General features: G+C 43.0%; 1 protein-coding gene across 4 annotated transcripts in view; it reads right to left on the bottom strand.

Annotated features, from left to right (window-relative positions):
• The window catches only part of LOC140731197 (carboxyl-terminal PDZ ligand of neuronal nitric oxide synthase protein), a 137,592-nt gene that overhangs the window by 41,431 nt on the left and 74,501 nt on the right, over window positions 1-21,660 (bottom strand). For all 4 annotated transcript variants that reach the window (XM_073052652.1, XM_073052651.1, XM_073052654.1 and 1 more), the window contains 2 exons: window positions 12,936-13,028; window positions 9,080-9,138 (listed from right to left, as the gene is read on the bottom strand). In XM_073052652.1, the coding sequence (XP_072908753.1) occupies window positions 9,080-9,138; window positions 12,936-13,028 (152 nt within the window). The remainder of the gene's footprint in view (window positions 1-9,079; window positions 9,139-12,935; window positions 13,029-21,660) is intronic.

The following is a 21,660-nucleotide window of genomic DNA, read 5'->3' on the forward strand; positions in this document are numbered from 1 at the left end:
CTTATTCAATGGGTGACACAGTAGTGTAGTGGTTAGCACAACGCTTTACAGTACCAGCATCAGTTGCAGTGGCTAGGGCACATGATACCCCGCAGAGTGTTATACAGCCAGCTACATCATGGTCATCACTCAGCTGGAGGGCTGAAGAAGCGCTATAAGGATCAGATGAAGAACGCTTTAAGGAAGTGCAAGATCAGACCTGAGGACCTGGAGGATGTTGCTGCTGACCATAACACTTGGCGACAGCTGTGTAGAGATGGGGTTTGAATTCTGGAGATGGAAAGAACAACCAGAAGACAGCAGAAGAGAGCCAGGAGAAATGCAGCCATGGTTGCCACCACTACCACCACGACCGCATATACATGTCCCACATGCAATAGAACTTGTGGGTCCAGGATAGGACTGTATAGTCATCAAAGATCTCACCGTTAAAGGAGTGGACGTCATCATCCACACTGTATCTTAGTAAATAAATAAATAAAAGATCAAACTTACACCTAAAGCTGCAGATGATAAGAACAGGATCAGGCCATATAATCCATGAAGGTCATGTTGAATTTCCAAAATATTTGTTTTTATTATTTCTAATCTCATCCAAGTTTCTACTGATTTTCCCACTTGTCTTCTGATTGAGAAGGCACAGACAGAGACGGGGGAAAGCACTTATTTACCTTAACAGCAAGGTCAATGTCAAAAGGACATGGATTTAAGGTCACAGGCAGAAGGATTAAGTAAGTTTATTTTAAAGTTAATTGCAATTTAATGCAGACAAGTGAAAGGTATTGCACTTTGGAAGGACCAACTAGGGTAGTCTTACATGGTGAGCAGTAGGGCACTGAGGAGTGTGGTAGAATATAGAGATCTGGGAGTATTGTGTCCAGTTTTGGTCACCTACCTACAGGAATGATATAAACCAGACTGAAAGAGTGCAGATAAAATTTACAAGGATATTGCTAGCACTTGAGAACCAGAGTTATAGGGAAAGGTTGAACAGGTTAGGACCTTATTCCCTAGAACATAGAAGATGAAGGGGATATTTGATAGAGTTATACAAAATTATGACGGGTATAGACAATGTAAATGCAAGCAGGTTTTTTACCACTGAGGTTGGGTGAGACGACACTAGAGGTCATAGGTTAAGAATGAAAGGTGAAATGTTTAAAGGGAACATGAGGGAATACTTTTTCACTCAGAGGGTGGTGAGCTGCCAGCACAAGTGGAGTATGGGGGGTTGATTTCAACATTTAAGGTAAGTTTGGATAGGCACATGGATGGAAGGACTATAGTCTGGGTGCAGGTCAATGGGACTAGCAGATTAATGATTTGGCATGGACTAGATGGGCTGAAGGACTTACTTCTGTGCTGTAGTGATCTTTGACTTGACTTACACTTAGCTGGTATGGTGGGGATCTTGAGCTCCTATCAAAAACCCCCATTATGTTTTAACCTGCTCTAACCTATATACCCATGTCCAAACAGTAGGAGATGCAAGTAGGCAGGACGGTAGTTTGACAGTAGGTGTGTACTCCATAGTTTGAACAGTCTCTTCTGTGCTGTAGGTCTTTATGAGACTGTAATGTCTGTCAGTCCAGCAGCTTCTAATAAAATGGAAACTCCTGAGATAAAGTGACAGAGCATTACAGCACATAAATAGATCTATTCTACCCATCTAGTCTGTAACAAACTTTTACTCTGTCTAGTCCCATCAACCCAAATCTGGACCATGGCCCACCATACCCCTCCCATCAATGTACCTATCCAAATGTCTCATAAATGTTGCAATCGAAACTGAATTCACCATTTCCGCTGGCAGCTCGCTCCACGCTCTGAGTGAGGAAGATCCCCTCAGCTTTATCTTTAACCTATGACCTCTAGCTCTAGACACCCCACCTCAGTGGAAATAGCTTGCTTGTATTTACCCTGTCTATACCCCTCATAATTTTGTGTACCTCTATTAAATCTCCCTCATTCTCCTACACTACGGAGGAAAAAAGCCCTGTCAATGGGCTGCAAGCAAAATTTGGACCTGTATTTCTCCATAACATAAGATTAAATTTAGCCAGCATTGTGAAAGTGACTTCCAACAGAACCTTACACTGGAACCAGGGAGACTACAGCCCTTGACAATTCAGTCATGCTAAGCTACACATCGAACTTCAGGCCACGTTTAATTTTCTGTGTTACATGGCTAAAGAGGTGCAGTGGAGAGGGAGCTAATTAAAGGCTGTGTCCAGTACTGACAAGCTTTGTTTGCACAGATCAGCAATCTTAGAGCTACAAAATTCACTCTATAGATTGCTAATGCAACAAGACGTACCCTATCCTTTGTTTTAATTGAATACAGAGCAGTCCAGCCCACAAAGTTTGCTGTACCAATTAAATTAGTAATCAAGTGGCCAGCTAAATTAATCCCTTCTGCCTACAGTGTCCATATCTTTCCATTTTACTCACATTCATGTGCCTATCAAACTATCTCATAAAAGTCCCTGATGTATCTACCTCTACCACATCAGACAGTGCATTTCAGACACCCACCAATCTCTGTGTGAAAAAAATGCCCCATATCTTTGAACCTACCCTCTTGTTTCAGGATTTCTTTAATTTAAATCATCTTCCTAGTCAACATTCTAGTGTTTTAGCTATAAGGAGGAAGCCTTTTTAGCCCATTAGGTCTACACTGGCTCTCAGACCAATCCTATCCAATTCTTACACAAACTTCCATCAACTCCACTCCGAAGGTCCAGGAGCCTCAGGACCCACACCACCAGGTTCAGGAACAGTTATCACCCCTCATCCATCAGGCTCTTGAATAAGGGTGACTTGGTAGTGTAGTGGTCAGCACAACACTTTACAGTACCAGTGACCCAGGTTCAATCCCCCCTGCTGTCTGTAAGGAGTCTGTACGCTCTCCCCGAGACTGCAGGGGTTTCCTTTGGTTTCTCCAGCTTCCTCCCACAGTCCAAAGACATACCACTTGATAGCTTAATTGGTCATTGTAATTGTCCCATGATTAAGCTAAGTTTACATCAGGGGATTGCTGGGTGGCATGGTGCTAAAAGCTGGCAGGGCCTATTTTGCACTGTATTTCAATAAATAAATTTTAAAATTCTCAGTTAAGAAGAATGATGGATCAAAATCTCCCCTTTACTGATACTATTGAACCAACTGACTGCCATTTATTTTGGCAACAAATCATCTTAAGTTTCAAAATTGTTCTTCCCCATTCCTTTCCAGTCCTGATGAAGGTCTCAACCCAAAACATTGACTGTTTATTCCCCTCCATAGACGTTGTCTGACCTGCTGAGTTCCTCCAGCATTTTATGTGCGTTGCTCTGGATTTGCAGCATCTGCAGAATCACCTGTGTTTAAAATTAATGTGTCTGCAACTCTATCATACTATAGTCCAAATACTTAGCTGGACATAGACAGTACCAGTAGTTTCAAGCATTTCCAAACAAATAAATTAACTGCTACCTGTAATATCATTCCTGTGGTTCTGAAAAATCTTCCAATTGTAGGAGACCAATGAAAGGAATATTGTCTCTCAAACAGGGGCTAGCTCTTTGTGCCTTCATAACTTTCAAAGCAATTTTGTTTCTCAACATTGTGTTTTCCTTACTGACACTCAAAAATTCAACCCACTTCACTGTGTTTTTTATGCACAAGGGAACTATTTTGAGCATGTAAGACTGCACTGGCATTCACCCCCATGTTAATTAGTGCCCATCAAACCAGGCATGATTAACATTACCACAGCTGATAACAATGACATAGGAAGGAAAGGCAATGAGGTCCTGAAGAGAGAATTTAGAGAGCTAAGCGGAAAGCTGAGAAGCAGGACATCCAGGGTATTAATTTATGGATTGTTGCCCTTGCCACGTGCCAGTGAGGGTAGAAACAGGATGATTTGGTAGATTAATGCGTGGCTGAGAAGCTGGTGCAAGGGGCAGGGATCACTGGAATCTCTTCTGGGGGAGGTATGACCTATACAAAAGGGATGGGTTGCACCTGAACCCGAGGGGAGCCAATATTCTAGCAGGCAGGTTTGTTAGAGCTGTTGGGGAGGGATTGAACTAATTTGGCAGGGGGGTGGGAACTGGAGTGAAGGAACTCCGGAGAGGACAGGACAATGGTAAAAAAAAAACAGATAGCGTGCAGTCAGGCTGTCAGGAAGGGCAGGCAGATGACAGGACAAAATTGCAGCCAGCAGGGTGATGTTGTGGCCTTCAGTGAATCGTGCCTAAAGGATGGTTGTAGTTGGGAGCTGAAAGTCCAAGTTTACACATTGTATCAGAGAGATAGGAAGGTAGACAGAGGGGATGGTGTGGCTCTGCTGGGAAAGAACAGCATCAAATCATTAGACAGATGTGACATAGGATCAGAAGATGTTGAATCCTTGTTGGTTAAGAAACTGCAAGGGTAAAAGGACCCTGATGGCAGTTATATACAAGCCTCCAAACAGTAGCTGAGAGGTGGACTGCAGATTACAACGGGAAAAAGAAAAGGCGTGTCAAAAGGGCAATGTCAAAGGAGATTTTAACATGCAGGTAGATTGAGAAAATCAGTTGGTAATAGATCTCAAGAGAGTGAATTTGTTGAATGCCATCGAGCCCCAGCCGAGGCAGCATGTTGTGTCCTTGAGCAAAGCACTTAACCACACACTGCTCCAGTCCACCCAGCTGAAATGGGTAACGGAAAAATACTGGGGGTTAACCTCGCGATAGACTGGAGTCCTATCTGGGGGGGGGGGGGGGGGGGGGGAGTCTCGTACTCTCAGTCGCTTCATGCCATAGAAACCGGCATAAGGCTCAGGACAGACTTTATCTTTAACTACTAGGGGATCGGCTATACTGAATTGGGTGCTATGTAATGAACAAAGCTTAAGCTAAAGAAACCCTTAGAAGCCAGTGATCACAATATGATTGAGTTCAACTTGAAATTTGATAGGGAGAAAGTAAAGTCTGATGTAGCAGTTATTCCACGGAGTAAAAGAAATTACAGTGGTATGAAGGAGGAGTTAGCCAAAGTTGGAAGGTGATGCTAGCAGGGATGACAGCAGAGCAGCAATGGCTTGAGTTTCAGGGAAAAATGAGGAAGATGCAGAATAGATGTATTCCAAAAACAAAGCAATACTCAAATGTCAGAATAGTACAACCCTGGCTGTCAAGGGAAATCAAAGCTAACATAAAAGCAAAAGTGAGGGCATACACTGCAGCAAACATTAGCAGGAAGATAGAGGATTGGGAAGCTTTCAAAAACCTACAGAAAGCAAATAAAAGAATCATTAGGAGGGAAAGATGAAATATGAAAGCAAGATAGCAAACAATATCAAGGTGGATAAAAAAAGAGAGATGAGAGTGGATATAGGGCCGCTAGAAAATTAGGCTGGAGAAATAATAACAGGGGGGCAAGCAGATGGGAGATGAACTAAATGAGTTTTTGCATCAGTCTTCACTGTGGAAGACATTAGCAGTGATCCAGGTGTTGAAGGGTGTGAGGGAAGAGAAATGAGTGCAGTTACTACTATAAGAGAGAAGGTGTTCAAAAAGCTGAAAGACTTAAAGGTACATGTCACCCAGACAAGATGAACTGCACCCTGGGGTTCTGAAAGAGGTAACCGTAGAGATTCTGAAGGCATTAGTAATGATTTTTCAAGAATCATTAGACTCTGGCATGGTGCCAGAGGACTGGAAAATTGCAAATGTCACTCCATTCCTTAAGAAAGGAGAAAGGCAGCAGAAAGGAAATTATAGACCAGTTAGCCTGATGTCAGTGGTTGGGAAGATGTTGGAGTCAATTGTTAAGGATGAGGTTATGGAGTTTTTGGTGACACAGGACAAGATGGGACGAAGTCAGCATGGTTTCCTTAAGGGAAAATCCTACCTGACAAACCTGTTGGAATTCCTTGAGGAGATTACAAGTAGGACAGATAAAGGGGATGCAGTGGATGTTATATATTTGGATTTTCGGAAGGCCTTTGACAAGGTGCCACACATGAGACTGCTTACCAAGTTAAGAGCCCATGGTATTACAGGAAAGTTACTAGCATGGTTAGAGCATTGGCTGATTGGTAGGAGGCAGTGAGTGGGAGTAAAAGGATCCTTTTCTGGTTGGCTGCCAGTGACTACTGGTGTTCTGCAGTGGTTGGTGTTGGGACCACTTCTTTTTATGCTGTATATCAATGATTTAGATGACGGAATAGATGGCTTTCTTGCCAAGTTTGCAGATGATACAAAGATTGATGGAGGGGCATGTGGTGTTGAGGAAACAGGAAAGCTGCAGAAGGGCTTAAACACATTAGAAGAATGGGCAAGAGAGTAGAAAATGAAATATATTGTCGGAAAATGTATGGTCATGCACTTTAGTAGAAGAAATAAATGTGCAGACTATATTCTAAAATCCAAAAATCAGAGATGCAAAGGGACTTGGGAGTCCTTATGCAGAACACCCTAAAGGTTAACTTGCAGGTTGAGTCAGTGGTGAGGAAGGCAAATTCAATGTTAGCATTCATTTCAAGAGGTCGGGAATGTAAGAGTAGGTATGTGATGCTGAGGCTTTATAAGGTACTGGTGAGGCTTCACCTTCAGTATTATGAACAGTTTTGGCCTCCTTATCTAAGAAAAGATGTGCTGGTATTGTTGAGGGTTCAGAGGAGGTTCACAAGGATGATTCTGGGAATGAAAGGGTTATCATATGGGGAATGTTTGATGGTTCTGGGTCTGCACTCGCTGGAGTTTAGAAGGATGAGGGCAGATTTCATTGAAACCTTTAGAATGTTGAAAGGCCTAGCAGAGTAAATGTGGAGAGGATGTTTCCTGTGGTGGAAAAATCTAGGACAAGAGGGCACAGCCTCAGGATAGAGGCGTGTCCATTTAAAACAGAGATGGGTAGAAATTTCTTTAGCAAGAGGGTGGAGAATTTGTGGAATTTGTTACCACAGGCAGCTGTGGAGACCGGGTCATATTTAAGGCAGAAATTGATAGGTTCTTGATTGGCCATGCCGTCAAAGGTTACGGGGAGAAGACCAGGGAGTGGGGCTGAGGAGGGGAAAAAAAGGATCAGTCATGATTGAATGGCAGAAGAAACTCGACGGGCTAGATGCTGCCTGACCTGCTGACTTCCTCCAGCATTTTGTGCGTGTTGTCAAGTAGCTCCTATTTTCTACACTGATGATAGAAATTAAAACCTTCCAGGGAGATTTTTGATCACACAAAATGCTGGAGGATCAGCAGGAAGTCAGGCAGCATCTATGGAGAGGAACTGTATGAAGGGTTCTTGGCCCCAAACATCAGTGGTTTCATTCCCCTCCACAGATACTGCCTGACCTGTCGAGTTCCTCCAGCATTTTGTGTGTTGCTCTGGATTTCCAGCATCTGAAGATTCTCTTGTGTTTAAACTTTGATCTTTACTGGTCACGCAAACAAAGAAAAGAGAATGCTGCCCAGAATGAGGGCAATTGAAGGGTCTGCACTGTCACATGGCTCTTCTACAGATATCTCCCAAAGAGCAGTGCAACTTCACAAGTTAGTGCTGAACTGTGTGACCTCTGGCCTTTTGATCAGCCACTACCTCATGCAGGATAGGGGCCACGCATCACTCTGATGCTGTTTGGTGATTGGTTCATTATTGTCACATGTACCAAGATACAGTGAAAAGCTTCGTTTGCGAGCCACCATGAAGAGATAATTCAAAACACAAATTCATCGAGGAAGTACAAAAAGGAGAAAACAAATACAGAATATTGGTGTTGCAGTTCCAGAGAAAATGCTGTGCGGGTTCGAAACTGAAGGGCAAGGACTACAATGAGGTCAATTCAGAGATCAAAAGTTCATCTATAGCTCAAATCTGTTCAAGAGTCGAAAACTAACTAGGGTGGCACAATAGTGTAGTGGTTAGTGTAATGCTTTACAGCACCAGCTAGAAGATCGTGGTCAGATTCCCTCCGCTACCTTTCGGAAGTTTGACATTCTCCTCATAACTGCATGGATTTCTTCCCACGTTCCAAAGATGTATGGGTTAGGGTTTGTGTGTTGTAGGCATACTATGTTGGTACCAGATGTATGGTGAGACTTGCAGGCTGCCCCCAGCACAATCTTGCTGATTTAATTTGATGCAGATGACACACTTCATTGTGCATTTCGATGTACATGTGACAATTAAAGCTAATCTTTAATCTCTAAAATAATGGGGCAGAAACTGTCCTTCAGCTTGGTTGTACATGTTCTACTCAACGGGAGAGGGGAGAAGAGAGAATGTCTGATGTGTGAGGTGTCCTTGATTATGCTGGCTACATTCCCAAAGCAGCGGGAAGTACAGTTGGAGTCAGTAGAAGGGAGGCTGGGCCAGGAAGTACATGGTAGGTTCCTAAATACACTGGAGCATAATGGGTGCCATCTCTCCTCCATTCTCCCTCACCTCGGGGTCAGCTCTGTTCACAACACAAACTGTTAGGTGCTTTGAAGAGAGTTTGAACACTGTCCCACTTCCCAAAAGTCTGGAAGGCCCTCTGCTCAGAGGGCCCAACAACCACACAGATCCCACTTAACTCAGTGATTCACGCACCAAATACAACAGTGTGACTGGAGGAATTTTTGCCCAACTTTACAAATTTTCAGGTGGGAACCAAATGGTTGTTGGTACTGCACTCAACACATCTTTAATGCAGGTAAAATAATAAATTACACTTTATTGACCATAACTTCAATAGTTATTTTTGCTCATACAGTATTAGTACTAATTACTGTCTAAAATACCAAACAATTCAGAAGTTATACTAACTACTGGCAATACATTTTACAGAAAGTTTAAAGAAACTCAGTGTAATCCAGAGTAATGAGTTCACACTGGGTTCATATGTAAGCTGTTCACAGTGATTGGGATCCCATAAATAGATTCACAGTGACTAGAATTCCACGAGGAGAGCACACGGTGTTTGAGATTCCATGTACAGATGTGCTAAAACTCCCAAGAGACTTCTGTGAATGCCAAAGAGTTATTTTCAATGGTTCAATTGTTCCATTTAATAACAGTTTCCGACAAATCTCTAATCAGACCATCATTTCTATAAGCGATATAGTACCTGTAGATAGGGTCGTGCATCACCAGCATCTTACTCTCATCCCATGTCCACTCCTTCCTCTGGAACAAGAAAATGTCCTTTAATGAACAGGTGACCTCCATCACATACACAGAGCACAATTCTCACCTTACAACCAGAACAGTGTTCCAGCAGCCCTGCACACTCAGAAGCACTCACTTTCAAAACAGGAGTGTGTACCTTTGCTTTCCTGAACAGCAGGATTGTTGAGCCAATGGATTGTGGCTTCTAAGGTGGAGTACAAGGAAATCTGATTTCTTGTGCACCAATTTAACAACAGAATAAATATAAAAATGATTCTAGATCGATTTATAGAATATTCTGTAGAATATAGAATAGATTTATAGATTTACAAAAACAATTTACAAAAACTATGGAGAATTATCAGGCCAGCAGAAAAGGTCATTGGCTGCAGTTTACCATCACTACAGGACTTTATGTCTGGGATAAAGAACTTACTTACTGCCCATTACACTACTAGTGCACCTCTATATGGAGGTGGAGGATTCTTCATTGCTATTTCCATGACAATTTTTTTTTGACCAGTCAGGGTTGAACCCCCAAACCTGGAGGACCAGTGGACCAGTCTTAGTCTGGCCTCTACCCTTTGACCTGTTCGGCATTAGTGACCCTATCAAGAGCCTAAGCATAAAGCCTTGACTCCAGCCAATGTAGGTCTCCGGGTCATTGAGGCACGCAAGCCTCCAAACCAGGACAAGGTTGTTGTTCTCTTGGAGGCAAGGCAAAGAAATGGGCAGGAAAAACCATTGTGGATACTACCCACCCTGCAAACTGCCTTTTTCAAAAGATCCCTTCTGCAACGTGTTTCAGGGCTATTAAAACAAAAACTTCATGCCATTTTAAAACTTTCTTTTCCCCAGGCAGTTAATCTGATCAACCATTCATGTTAGCCACCCACTCCACCCCCTGTCTGACTACTACCTCAGTCAGCGCACTGCACAATAAACACTTTAAACCACTTTTTATAATGCTTTTTATATTGTAAATAAATGCTAGTATTTATGCCATTTTATTCCATATCAATACTTTAACCTCTAACTTTGTTTTTACATCTTTCTTTATAATTGTTGAATAGTGTTTTTTTAATGCATGTTGCACCCTGACCAACACACCACAACAAACTCCTAATACCTGTCAATGTACATGGCAACAAAAGTTGATCATTGATCCTTTATAAATGGATAACACAGCTTTGGAAGCGCAAACTAGGATCAGAGGATGCAAATCATAACACAAGAGATTCTGCAGATGCCAAAAATTCAGAGTAACGCACACAAAATGCTGAGGGAACTCAGCAGGTCAGGTAGCATCTATGGAGAAGAATAAACAGCCAACTTTTTGGGCCAAGACACATCATCAGGACCTTCACCATGAATTCCAGTGAAGGGTCCTGACCTGAAACAACAGATCTTTATTCCTCTCCATAGATGCTGCCTGACCTGTTGAGTTCATCCAGCATTTTGTGTGCATTACTACAGTCAGAGGATGTACCTGTAAAATGACGATTCTTGTGAAACACTTTAACTTACCCATGAACTGTTCAGTGGCGCTCAACTGCCAGGATCCTAGGCCATAGGAGCAGAAATAGGTCATTCAGCCCATCAAGCCTGTTCTGCCATTCAATCATGGCTGATTTATTTTCCCTCTCAAACCCATTGTCCTGCCTTCTCCCCATAACCTATGACATCAAACCTCTGAAGGTTCAGCTTTAAGCCTGAGCACTCAATGGTAAAGTGCCAGAGATCAAGTCTTTGGCATCCTGTTTAGCAGCAATCATTCACACAGTCTGTGGCCATCAAGTGGAAAAGGCAAATGTGATAGGAATGAGCATTTAGTGTTAAATGGTTTTAGTGACCTGCTAGATTAGTTATATACCATTATTTTCAAACCTTATGTCAAGTGCAATGAAATAAATTGATTAGTTTTAACGAACTGCTAGATTAGTGAGTAAATTTATCCAGCACAGTTGTTTTTTTTCTAATCTTATATCCAAGTGTAACGAAATAATTTGGATTTATCCATTATGTATGTGTTGTGCATTAAAATGAATACTTTGAAGGCTTCTGGTACAGGTGGTCATCTGAAAGAGCCTTTGACAGAGGAGCTTGAAGCGGTTGATGAAGGATCTCTCTGCCACAGCAGTGAAGATGTTTCATATTCCGTGTAACTTTTAAAGTGTCCAGGTAATTACACTAAAGTTGGTCTACGTCATCTTTAGAAACAAAATGATAGATCAATAGGGGATGACAAACACTTTGGTGTTTTGCTGAGGTTGTCATTCATGCAATGATAGACCGTCTGCATTCCCCTAATTCTTCACAATCTTCACCAATTGTTCCACATGTTAACCCTTTACTATGAATTATTTTTCAGAATGCCAATATCGCTGCCAATGCCAGTATTCATTACCCAGGCCCAGGCTCCCTGGACCACCAGGAGAAGATTAGGTGTTCACCAGTAGTGTGCTGTTTAACCCTACAGAATGGCAAGAAAGAAGCTAGAAAGCTGACCTGCAAAGTTAACTCTGCTTCTGACGGCAAGCTGGGATAGTCTGGGCAAGTGGCTAAGTTAAAGCTGAATGCACTATGAACCTTCAACACACATTCCATAGAGAGAGGGCATGGGGGAGAGCAGACAGCAACAAAGAATGACAGGTCTGTTTCTCTCTCAGATGCTTCCTGATTTGATGAGTACATCCAGCACTCTTTGGGCTTCAGTTCAGGTTTCCGACATCTGCAGCATTTTGCTTTTGGAAGTTACACCCTGCCTCCACTGGGAGGTACATGAACACCATTAAAAAGGCACTTGCACAGGTACGTGAACTTCGGCATGGACAGTCCCAAGCTCATCCTGCAAAAGGAGGCGGCTTGGAGATGGGGCTAGCAACCCCATCCTGTAAAATCCCAGTGCTACAGAAACATCAACAGTAGCTCCAAAAACTTCATTCTTGGGAGAGGAAGGAGAAGAGGGACTACACCTGGGATAACTCTAAAGCAGGGGCTCCCAACCTTTTTTACGCCATTAAGCAAGGGATCTGTAGCCTCTAGGGCAGAGGTCTCTAAAGACTGGCCAAGGACAGAGGACTCTGGCAAGCTGCTGTTGGCAGCCTATGCACCAGTAGGGGCGATGGACTTAAATACAGGTGCATGGATAGAAGAGTTTAGAACAGGGGTTCCCAACCATTTGTATGCCTTGGACCCCTACCATGAACAAGGGGACCACAGACCTCAGGTTGGGAATGCCGGGTTTAGAGGGATAGATGTCAAAAGTGGGCAAGTGGCACAAGTTTAGGTGGGCATCTTGGTAGACATGGAGCAGTTGGGCCAAAAGACCTGGTTTCATGTTCAATGGTCTAGAAGTAACCCCCTGGCTTTATCGTGGCACTGAAGAAATTACATCATATGTTTTCCCAAGTATCTGCAATACCATGCAGTAACTTCAACCCAAATCCTAAGAGTGGAGATGACCTGGTCACCATCAATGCTGTGATGATATATTACACAGTTCAAGGTTTGTGGCGATAGTTTTGACAGGGTCAGAGTTTGCTCTATTAAAACAATGGGGCTGAGAATGCACAAGACACAATTCTAAAACAGGCAATCGAGGGGATCCACAGCAATCAACTGTAAAATCCACTGAGTGTATTTAAGCAAAGATTAATAGGTTCTTGATTAGTAGGGACATCAAAGCTTGTGGGGAGAAGACAGAAGAATGGGGTTGAGATGGATAATAAATCAGAACAGACTCAATGGGCTGAGTAGACTAATTCTGTGCCTACACTTCATTGTCTTATGAAGATACAAACCGATAGACTTACCTTTTGCTTTTTCCTCATTGTGACCTTCACTCCATCCACTGACACCACAATGCTCACTTTTTTCTTTTTGATGTTCTTGGCTTTAAACTCATACTGTGAATAAAACAATATCAGAGTTACTTCCTGCCTAGCTCCACTCCACAGCCGTCAGCTCCACAAGAAAAGAAGCTGAATTGATAGTGGAGGCATTCCCCCACATCTCCCAGCGAGTCATCAGAGCTCACAAGCCCATCAGCAAATGGCGGAGAACCAGACAGGGTAATTTTGTGTGCTTCTGGTTACAGCATAAGTGCTCATTTTGCTGAAGATTTCTCTGCCTCCTAGCTCTGGTTGCCTTGTCCAGATTGCCCAGGAGACATCAATCATAGTGCGATCCCCAACATTTCCCTCCAGCACAATATTTCACTACATTGAGATTCAAACTGTACGTCACGGGCTCCAACAGTTTCCATAACACAAACAAGACAAAAAGAACAAGCAGAAGGTGTAAGATAAGGGTAATAATTAGAAAGATTTGCTATCTGGAAGATTTCACCCAAGGCATTGTTGTTCACTGGTACCATCTTGACCGCAAGACATTTCAGCTGTCAAATGTCATCTGTTTATTCCCTTCCATAGATGCTGCCTGACTTACTGAGTTCCTCCAGCATTTTATGTGTGTTGCTCTGGATTTCTAGCATCAGCAGAATCCTTTCATAAGTCATTTATGAGTTTCTCCAGGAGATCACTTGTAACTCTGTGGACAGACTTTGTGGCAATGAGGATACTTTGCAATGTCAGTCATTGATAGAGCCCTCAACATCCACTCCCTCACTCCAAACATGTTTTATTGTTTAATTTGATAATTAACCATATTAACACTGGATTAATATGCACTAATTATCATACATAGTTGAATGATTATTTCCTAAACATAATCCAGCCATGAACACTGAATAACTTCCACCCCACCACACTCACCGAGTTGCGCAGAAATAGCTCCGAAGTTTTGCGTCTGCCACTATATTAGGAAACTCATGTCCTTTAGCATATTTTAGCATATCAGAGCTTGGAGGCAGATAGACAGCAGTCCGCCCCAGTGTCCGAGACATGGCCAATTTGTCACTTCAGATTAGCAAAGTCTCAAAACACTTCAGGCCATGTGAAAATGTAACGTATCGAACAGCTGCTTTGATGCTGAGGGAGTGAAGAGACTTTTGAATCATGTATCCTGCCCTCTGCAACTTGAACATAATCTATCAGACAACATCTTATATACCAGAAAATGAGGGTGAATTGCAGATGTGAAACAGGTGATTGGTTCAGGAGTCTGAATGCAGTGTGGAAACAATCTGATAGTAGTGGGGAAGGAGTTGTTCTTGAATCCGTTAAGACCATAGGACATGGGAGCAGAATTCAGTTCCTTGAATTTGCTCCACCATTCAATCGTGGCTGACTTATTATCCCTGTCAACCTCATTATTCTGCCTTCTTCCCATAACCTTTGACACCCTTACTAATCAAGAACTTATTAACCTCCTGGATGGAGGGGTGGAGATACCTCTGGGAGGTATAGGGTGCTCCCCCTGCTGCTAGCCTGCAGGTCACCCTTGGACAAGGTGTAGCACTTGTTTAGACCCCCCCACCCCCCGATCAGGGTCACATGAAGCCATGGGAGCAGGTGATGCATATCACAAGTCCTGGTTATACAACCACTGATGTCAGGCAGACAATCTCTTGAGAGTATTGTATGGGACATTGGAAAAAAAGTTGAATTTCCCCATGGGGATGAATAAAGTATCTATCTATCTATCTATCTATCTAATGGCAGGGGTCACCCAGCTTGTAAAGACACTTCCCAGGAGAAGGCAATAGCAAACCACTTCTGTAGAAATATGTATTAAGGACAATCATGATCACGGATAGATTGTGATCACCGGCATCATATGACAAGGCACATAACGAACGATCGAGTGATTAACCTCCACTTTAAGCATGCCCAATGACTTGGCCTCCTCAGCTACCTCTGGCAAAGGATTCCACAGATTCACCACCCTTGGACTAAAGAAATTTCTCCTCATCTAAAGGGACATCCTTGTATACTGAGGTTGTGCCCTCTGGTCCTAGACTTCCTCACTATAGGAAACATCTTCTCCAAGTCCCCTCTCTAAACCTTTCTGGATGTCCAGCTCTTCAAGCTCCTGTATCTTCTTCCAGAAGGTCAAAGAGAGAAAAGGGAATGGCCAGGGTGGCATCCTTGATGAAACTGTCAACTCTGGGGTTGTGTACTCACTGAGGCTTGAACCCATAACCTCCAATCTCACAGTTACAAGTGCTACCCACTAAACCAGCCGTTATAAATCTTCTTTACCGCCTTGTATGACCAACCTCGTTTCCAAAGTGCAAATAAAACTTCCTTTCAGAGCTCTAAAATTGTGTCAATGTGCAGTGGATCCTCACAAGTAGGTCTCTCTAGGAAAGTGCCACTATTACAAAGATGTCCCTGCGAGTTTGTCTGTGTCTAGACTGTCAGCATGTGGGAAAGAGTCAGAGAGTTGGGGGTGGGTCAGATGATGTGTTTCAGCTCTTCTAGAGGATCCCAAGGATAATGTGACAATTTTCTAGGGGGTCCAAGACAGCATATCCATTAGTTACAGGGTGTCTGTAGGAGCATGATTATTTCTGTGTGTCAAGAAATCCATTACAACTGGACTAGGATTGCCTGGAATGTGCCTATACCTGCCAGCAACCCCGGAGTTGCTCTTTCACTTGCAGGGCATCCCCAGGAACACACCATAACTTGCAATTGGTCCCCAGAATTTTAAAGGATTCACATGGCAGGAGTCCCACACAGAGTGCAGGTAAAATTGTAAACCCACACTGTGTTTGAGAATCAGCCATGAGTATGCTCTTCTCATTGCTACCACCGAGGAGAAAATAACAGGAACCTGACAATACACACTCAGTGTTTTAGAAACAACTGCTTCTCCTTCACCATCAGATTTCTGAGCGGACAAACAACCCATGAACACTACCTCACCATCTTTGCTCTCTTTTTGCACTACTTATTTAATTTTACTTTTTTATATATTTCTTATTGTAATTTATAGTATTTTAATGTATTGTCCTGTACTGCTGCTGCAAAACAACACATTTCACAACATCTCAGTGATATTAAACCTGATTCTGATTCTCAATCCCAGCGTTGATGACAGCCAAAATCATTTAACGTCTGACAACTCTCTCCCTGACGTATCATTTGGGCATTTTACTGGCTCTAAACAGGCTGCACCAACCCATCGTTGCAATGTTTCAGTAACAGATCCTGGCCACTGGAGGCCTCTATAAGCCATGGAAATGCTCAGGTACCTCCAAAGGCCACTTCATCTTACAGCCGCAGCCTTGGATTCACCAGAGACCCGCTGCACAAACTGGGTCCACTCTTCCTCCTGCAGTAGTTGATTCTCAAAATGCCAGACCACCTTGACCCTCACACCGAGCCTCTGGCTGCCCCCACCACATTATTGACCTGTGTTAGTTGTTGATGTAAGAGTGCATAACACTGCACGTTACCATGTGACAAATAATGCTAATCTTTATATTTACACTGGGGGCAATTTACAGAGGCCAATTAACCAACCAGCCTGTGCAGCTCAGGGCTTTGGGAAGAATCCAGTGTACCCAGAGGAAACCCACTTGGTCACAGGAGAATGTGGAAACTCCACACACAATGCCCGAGTTCAGAATCAAACCTAGAATGCTAGAACTCTGAGACAGCAGCTCCACCAGCTGAGCCTCCACACCACCCAGGGATACAGGACACAATTTCCAAAACAGCAGATGATGCAGAGCTTAAGATGCATCACAAACAGTGAGGAAGATTGCATTCTTCTTACAGAGAGTGAGGAATCACTCAGATTCATCGCAGGATTTCTCTGCCCCAGGGAGTTAGTTCATGGGTGAGCCGAGGACCAGAGTGCACAGCCTCGGAATACAAGGGTGTCCCTTTAGAACAGAGATGAGAAGGAATTTCTTTAGCCAGAGACTGGTGAATCTGTGGAAGTCGTTGCCACAGAAGGCTGTGGAGCCCAAGTCATTGGGTATACTTAAAGCGGAAGCTGATAGGGTCTTGATTAGTAAAAGTGTCAAAGGTTATGGGGAGGAGATAGGAGAACGGGGCTGAGAGAAAAATCAGCCATGATGGAATGACAGAGTGGACTCAATAGGTGAATGGCCTAATTCTGTTCCTATGTCTTATGGCCCTACAGCTGTTGTAGATCAATGGATGTATGCAATAATGAAATAAATATTTTTTTGGAAGATTCCTGAATTGAGAGCTATAGGGAACTGGCACACAAGAGGAGTTAAGGCCTGAGACAGCACCAGTCCAGCTCACGTTGAATGACGGGGAAGACTTGAGGGCTGAGTAGCCTACCCCTGCTCCCATTTCCTTGTGTTCTTGTACAGAAAGTAGCAAAGGCAAGCCACTGAGAGCCAGATTGGTGGAATATGCAGTTAGCTGACAACACACACAAAATGCTGGAGGAACTCTGGAGTCTGTGCGGCATCTGTGGAAGGAAGTGAACAGTCGATTTTCAGTCGTGGTGAAGGATCTCGGCCTGAATCGTCACCTGTTCATTTTCTTCCACAGATGCTGCCTGACCTGGTGAATTCCTTCAGCATTTTGTGTGTGTGGATCCAGATTTCAGAACCTACAGTCCCTTGTGTCAGGAGATCAGACATAGATAAAAGAAAGTGGTTCGAAGGAGTCATAGGCTCATAAAGGTTCTCAGCACAAAATAGGCCCTTTGGCCTAACTCACCCTTGTCAACCAAGGTGCTTAACTCGACGAAGTTTAGCCCATATCTATTTAAACCTTACCTGTCTAAAGATCTTTTAAATGTTTTGAGACCTGGGCCATGGCTAGAATCAACTTCTACCTAAACAAGGACCTGGACCCTCGGCAATTTGCCTATCACCACAATAGGTCTACACTGGATGTAATCTCACTGACTCTCCACTCACCCTTGGATCACCTGGACAATAGTAATACTTACGTCAGACTGCTGTTTATTGACTACAGTTCAATGTTCAACACAATCATGCCCTCAGTTCTAACCAACAAGCTCCAACATCTGGGCCTCTGTACCTCCCTTTGCAACTGGTTCCTTGACTTCCTCACTGGAAGACCACAGTCAGTGTGGGTAGAATCAATGAAGTTACTGCCTCTCTGGCCAGAAGTTGTCTGTAGTTCTCAACATCGATGAGCCCTCGTTTATCTAACTCTAGCTGAACTATATTTAGATGAATACCAAGTTGATTGCACAGAATTACTCCCTCCAGCAGCTGAAATTTGTCTTTTGGATGGTTTCCAGGGAAGAGTGGTCTATTTTTTTTCCCTTCTTGGGGCGTGCTTCCTCTGTAACAAAGTTCATCTAATGTCACATTGAGACTAAGTAAAATAGGTTCTTGGTGATTTCTTATTCAATTTCTGTTTCCAACAAGATCCTCTCCATCTCCCCCCCATAACATCTCCTCCTCGCTGACAATCAACGCTAGCACACCTCAAGGATGCATACAGCCCACTGCTCTAATTTCCCTACATCCACGTCTGTGTGGCTAGGCAGAGCTCAAACACCATCTATTAATTTGCCGATTACACAACTATTGGCAGAATTTCAGATGGCGAAGAGGAGGCGTACAGGAGTGAGACAGATCAACTGGTTGAGTGGTGTCACAGCAGCAAACTTGCACTCAACATCAGTAAGACCAAGGAATTGATTGTGGACTTCAGAAAGAGGAAGTCGAGTGAACACACACCAGTCCTCATCGAGCCTGCAGATCATGTTCAATCCTCATCTCCTCACTGCTTCAGGAGCCCTCAACACTAACCAACACCACTGTTAGCAAATATAACCACTGAAAGGATATTAATCTGAATAAAAACAATGCAGGGAGAGAGAGAGGGGTGGGGAGATTATGAGGGAGAGGAAGAGGGAGATGGGTAGTGGGGAAAGGATGAGGGAGGGAGAGAGGGTGAGGGGATGGTAGGGTGAGAAGGGGGAGGAAGAGTGAGGGAAAGAATGGGGGGGGGAGAGGGAGAGGATCTTGTTGGAAACAGAAATTGAAAAAGAAATCACCAAGAACCTATTTTACTTAGTCTCAATATGACATTAGATGAACTTTGTTACAGAGGAAGCACACCCCAAGAAGGGGAAAAAAAAGACCACTCTTTCCTGGAAACCATCCAAAAGACAAATTTCAGCTGCTGGAGGGAGTAATTCTGTGCAGTCAAATTGGTATTCATCTAAATATAGCTCAACTAGAGTTAGATAAATGAGGGCTCATCGATGTCGAGAACTACAGACAACTTCTGGCCAGAGAGGCAGTAACTTCATTGATTCTACCCTGGATCACTGTCAGTGCAGACTGCAAGTGGTAGCAACAGGGTAGAAAGCTAAAACTCTGCAGATGCTGGAAATCTGAAGTAAAGTCGAAAATGCTGATCACTCAGCAGATCAGAAAGAGAAACAATGTTAATGTCTCAGACCAAAGACCCATTTTCAGAATAAAGAAAGACAAAGAATACAACCAAGAGAGCTTCTGCACTATAGTCATCCAGGAATCCTATAATTATCATGCAACATATTTTATAGTAAGCAAAAATGGCAAATTTAATTGGCTATGATACTGCTGGGGGTGGTACGGTAGCATTAAGTTATTGCAGAGCCAGTGAGCCGGGTTCAAATCCCGCTGCTGTCTGTAAGGAGTCTGTATGTTCTCCCTGTGACCGTATGGGTTTCCTCCAGGTGCTCCAGTTTCCTACCACGTCCCAAAGATGCACGGGCTATGAGACTAATTGGCCACATGGGTGTAATTGGACAGTACTGTATCTCAAAATAAAATACAGTGAAATGCATCTTTTGTATCAACGACTGACACGGTCCAAGGATGTGCCGGGCCAGCCTACAAGGGTCACCATGCTTCCAGCACCAGCCTAGCATGCCCACAACTTAGTAACCCAGTGAAATGATGATCTTTGCATTTACTCAAACTTTATATAAGGACAGATAAGTCACACAGAATTAAAGTGGCTGCAGTACAGTGCAAGACATACAAATTATTCAATTTTACAGAAATAAGTAGTGCAAAATGGAAATAATGAGGTGGTGTTCATAGGTTCATGGAATGTTCTGAAATCTAATGGCAGAGGGGAAGAAGTAATTCTTAAAACATTGAGCGTGGGTCTTCAGGCTCCTGTAACACCTCCCTGATGGTAGTAATGCAAAGAAGGTTTGCCCCAATGATGAGGGTTCTGCCACTGTTTTATCCACCTCTTGAAGATGTCCTCAAGGCAGGGAGGGGTGAACCTGTGCTGGAGATGGGTAAGACTGTAACCCTCTGCAGCCTCTTATGATCCTGTGCATTAGAGCTCTGTACCACACTCTGATGTAACCAGTTGGAATAAAGATTCATCTTGGTTTCTAAATGCTCCCTTTTAATTCCATTATAAGGCTTTTCTCCACCAGAAGAGCAAAGCTCAAATTTCCTTACTGACCAGTACTACCTCACAAACACCAGAGGTTACTGAGGTTTGACAGCTCTCCTGAAAAAAAATCATTTTTAATTTCAATAATATCCTTTTCACACCAGCCTCCTCCCAGTTAGAATAAATAAAACCATCATTCAGATGTGTTTTAATTTTAAAATTTGTTTTTCAATATCTATTCATCATGGCTAAACATAAATAAATGCAGATTAAACATTTTGGAATGATGTTTCGTTAATACAGGATGAGCCTGCATTAATCTCATATGATTTAGTTTGTCCGTGTGTCTGTAGAGATTGTTTATTGTAAAATCTCACTGTTTCGGATGTCCATACTGACCTTTGCTAAGACCCCTGTTCTCATTTTTAAATCGCTTGCTTTACAAGAGATACAAGATTAAATATATATTCCGCCTGTGCACAGGGCTCTCGATGTGCTTCGACTGATAAATTAGAAGCGGCTGCAATGAATGTCACCAACTCCAGTAAAGAAGCAGTTATCTCATTAGTATCAGTCAGAGGTTTGCCAGATAGAGAATCAAGCCATCAGCCATATACCCTCAACCATCAGGCGCCAGAACCAGAGTGGATAACTTCACTCAACCTCACTTGCCTCATCACTGAAATGTTCCCACACCTAGGGACTCACTTTCAAGGACACTTCATCTCATGTTCTTGATATTTATTGCTTATTTATTTATTATTATTTTTTTCTTTCTGTATTTGCACAGCTTGCTGGCTTTTGCACACTGATTGAATGCCCAGTTGGTACATTTTTTCATTGATTCTATTATGGTTATCATTCTATTATGGATTTATTGAATACGCCTGCAAGAAAATAAATCTCAGGGTTGTATATGGTGACATATATGTACTTTGATAATCAATTTACTTTGAACTTTGAAAACTAATCTTTGCTCTATGAACTGTTTGTTCTGTGCTGTTATGATCCAGACATCGGCACCTTGGTTCCTGCACTTCAATACACGGAGAAACTGATGCAGGATGAGATATAATCAGTTGAATGAGACTCTATGAGTCGAATGTAGGCAAAAAGGTATTTTAGCATAGAAAGAGGCCATTCGGCCCATTTAAACTGTACCACGTCTATATAACTTCAGCTGGTCTCACTCCCTGGTTTTCACTCCATAATCCAGCAAGTTCATTCTTATCAGATGTCTGCCCACATCCCTTTGAAT

Source organism: Hemitrygon akajei, chromosome 7 (genome assembly GCF_048418815.1).
Source record: "Hemitrygon akajei chromosome 7, sHemAka1.3, whole genome shotgun sequence".
Classification (NCBI taxonomy): domain Eukaryota; kingdom Metazoa; phylum Chordata; class Chondrichthyes; order Myliobatiformes; family Dasyatidae; genus Hemitrygon; species Hemitrygon akajei.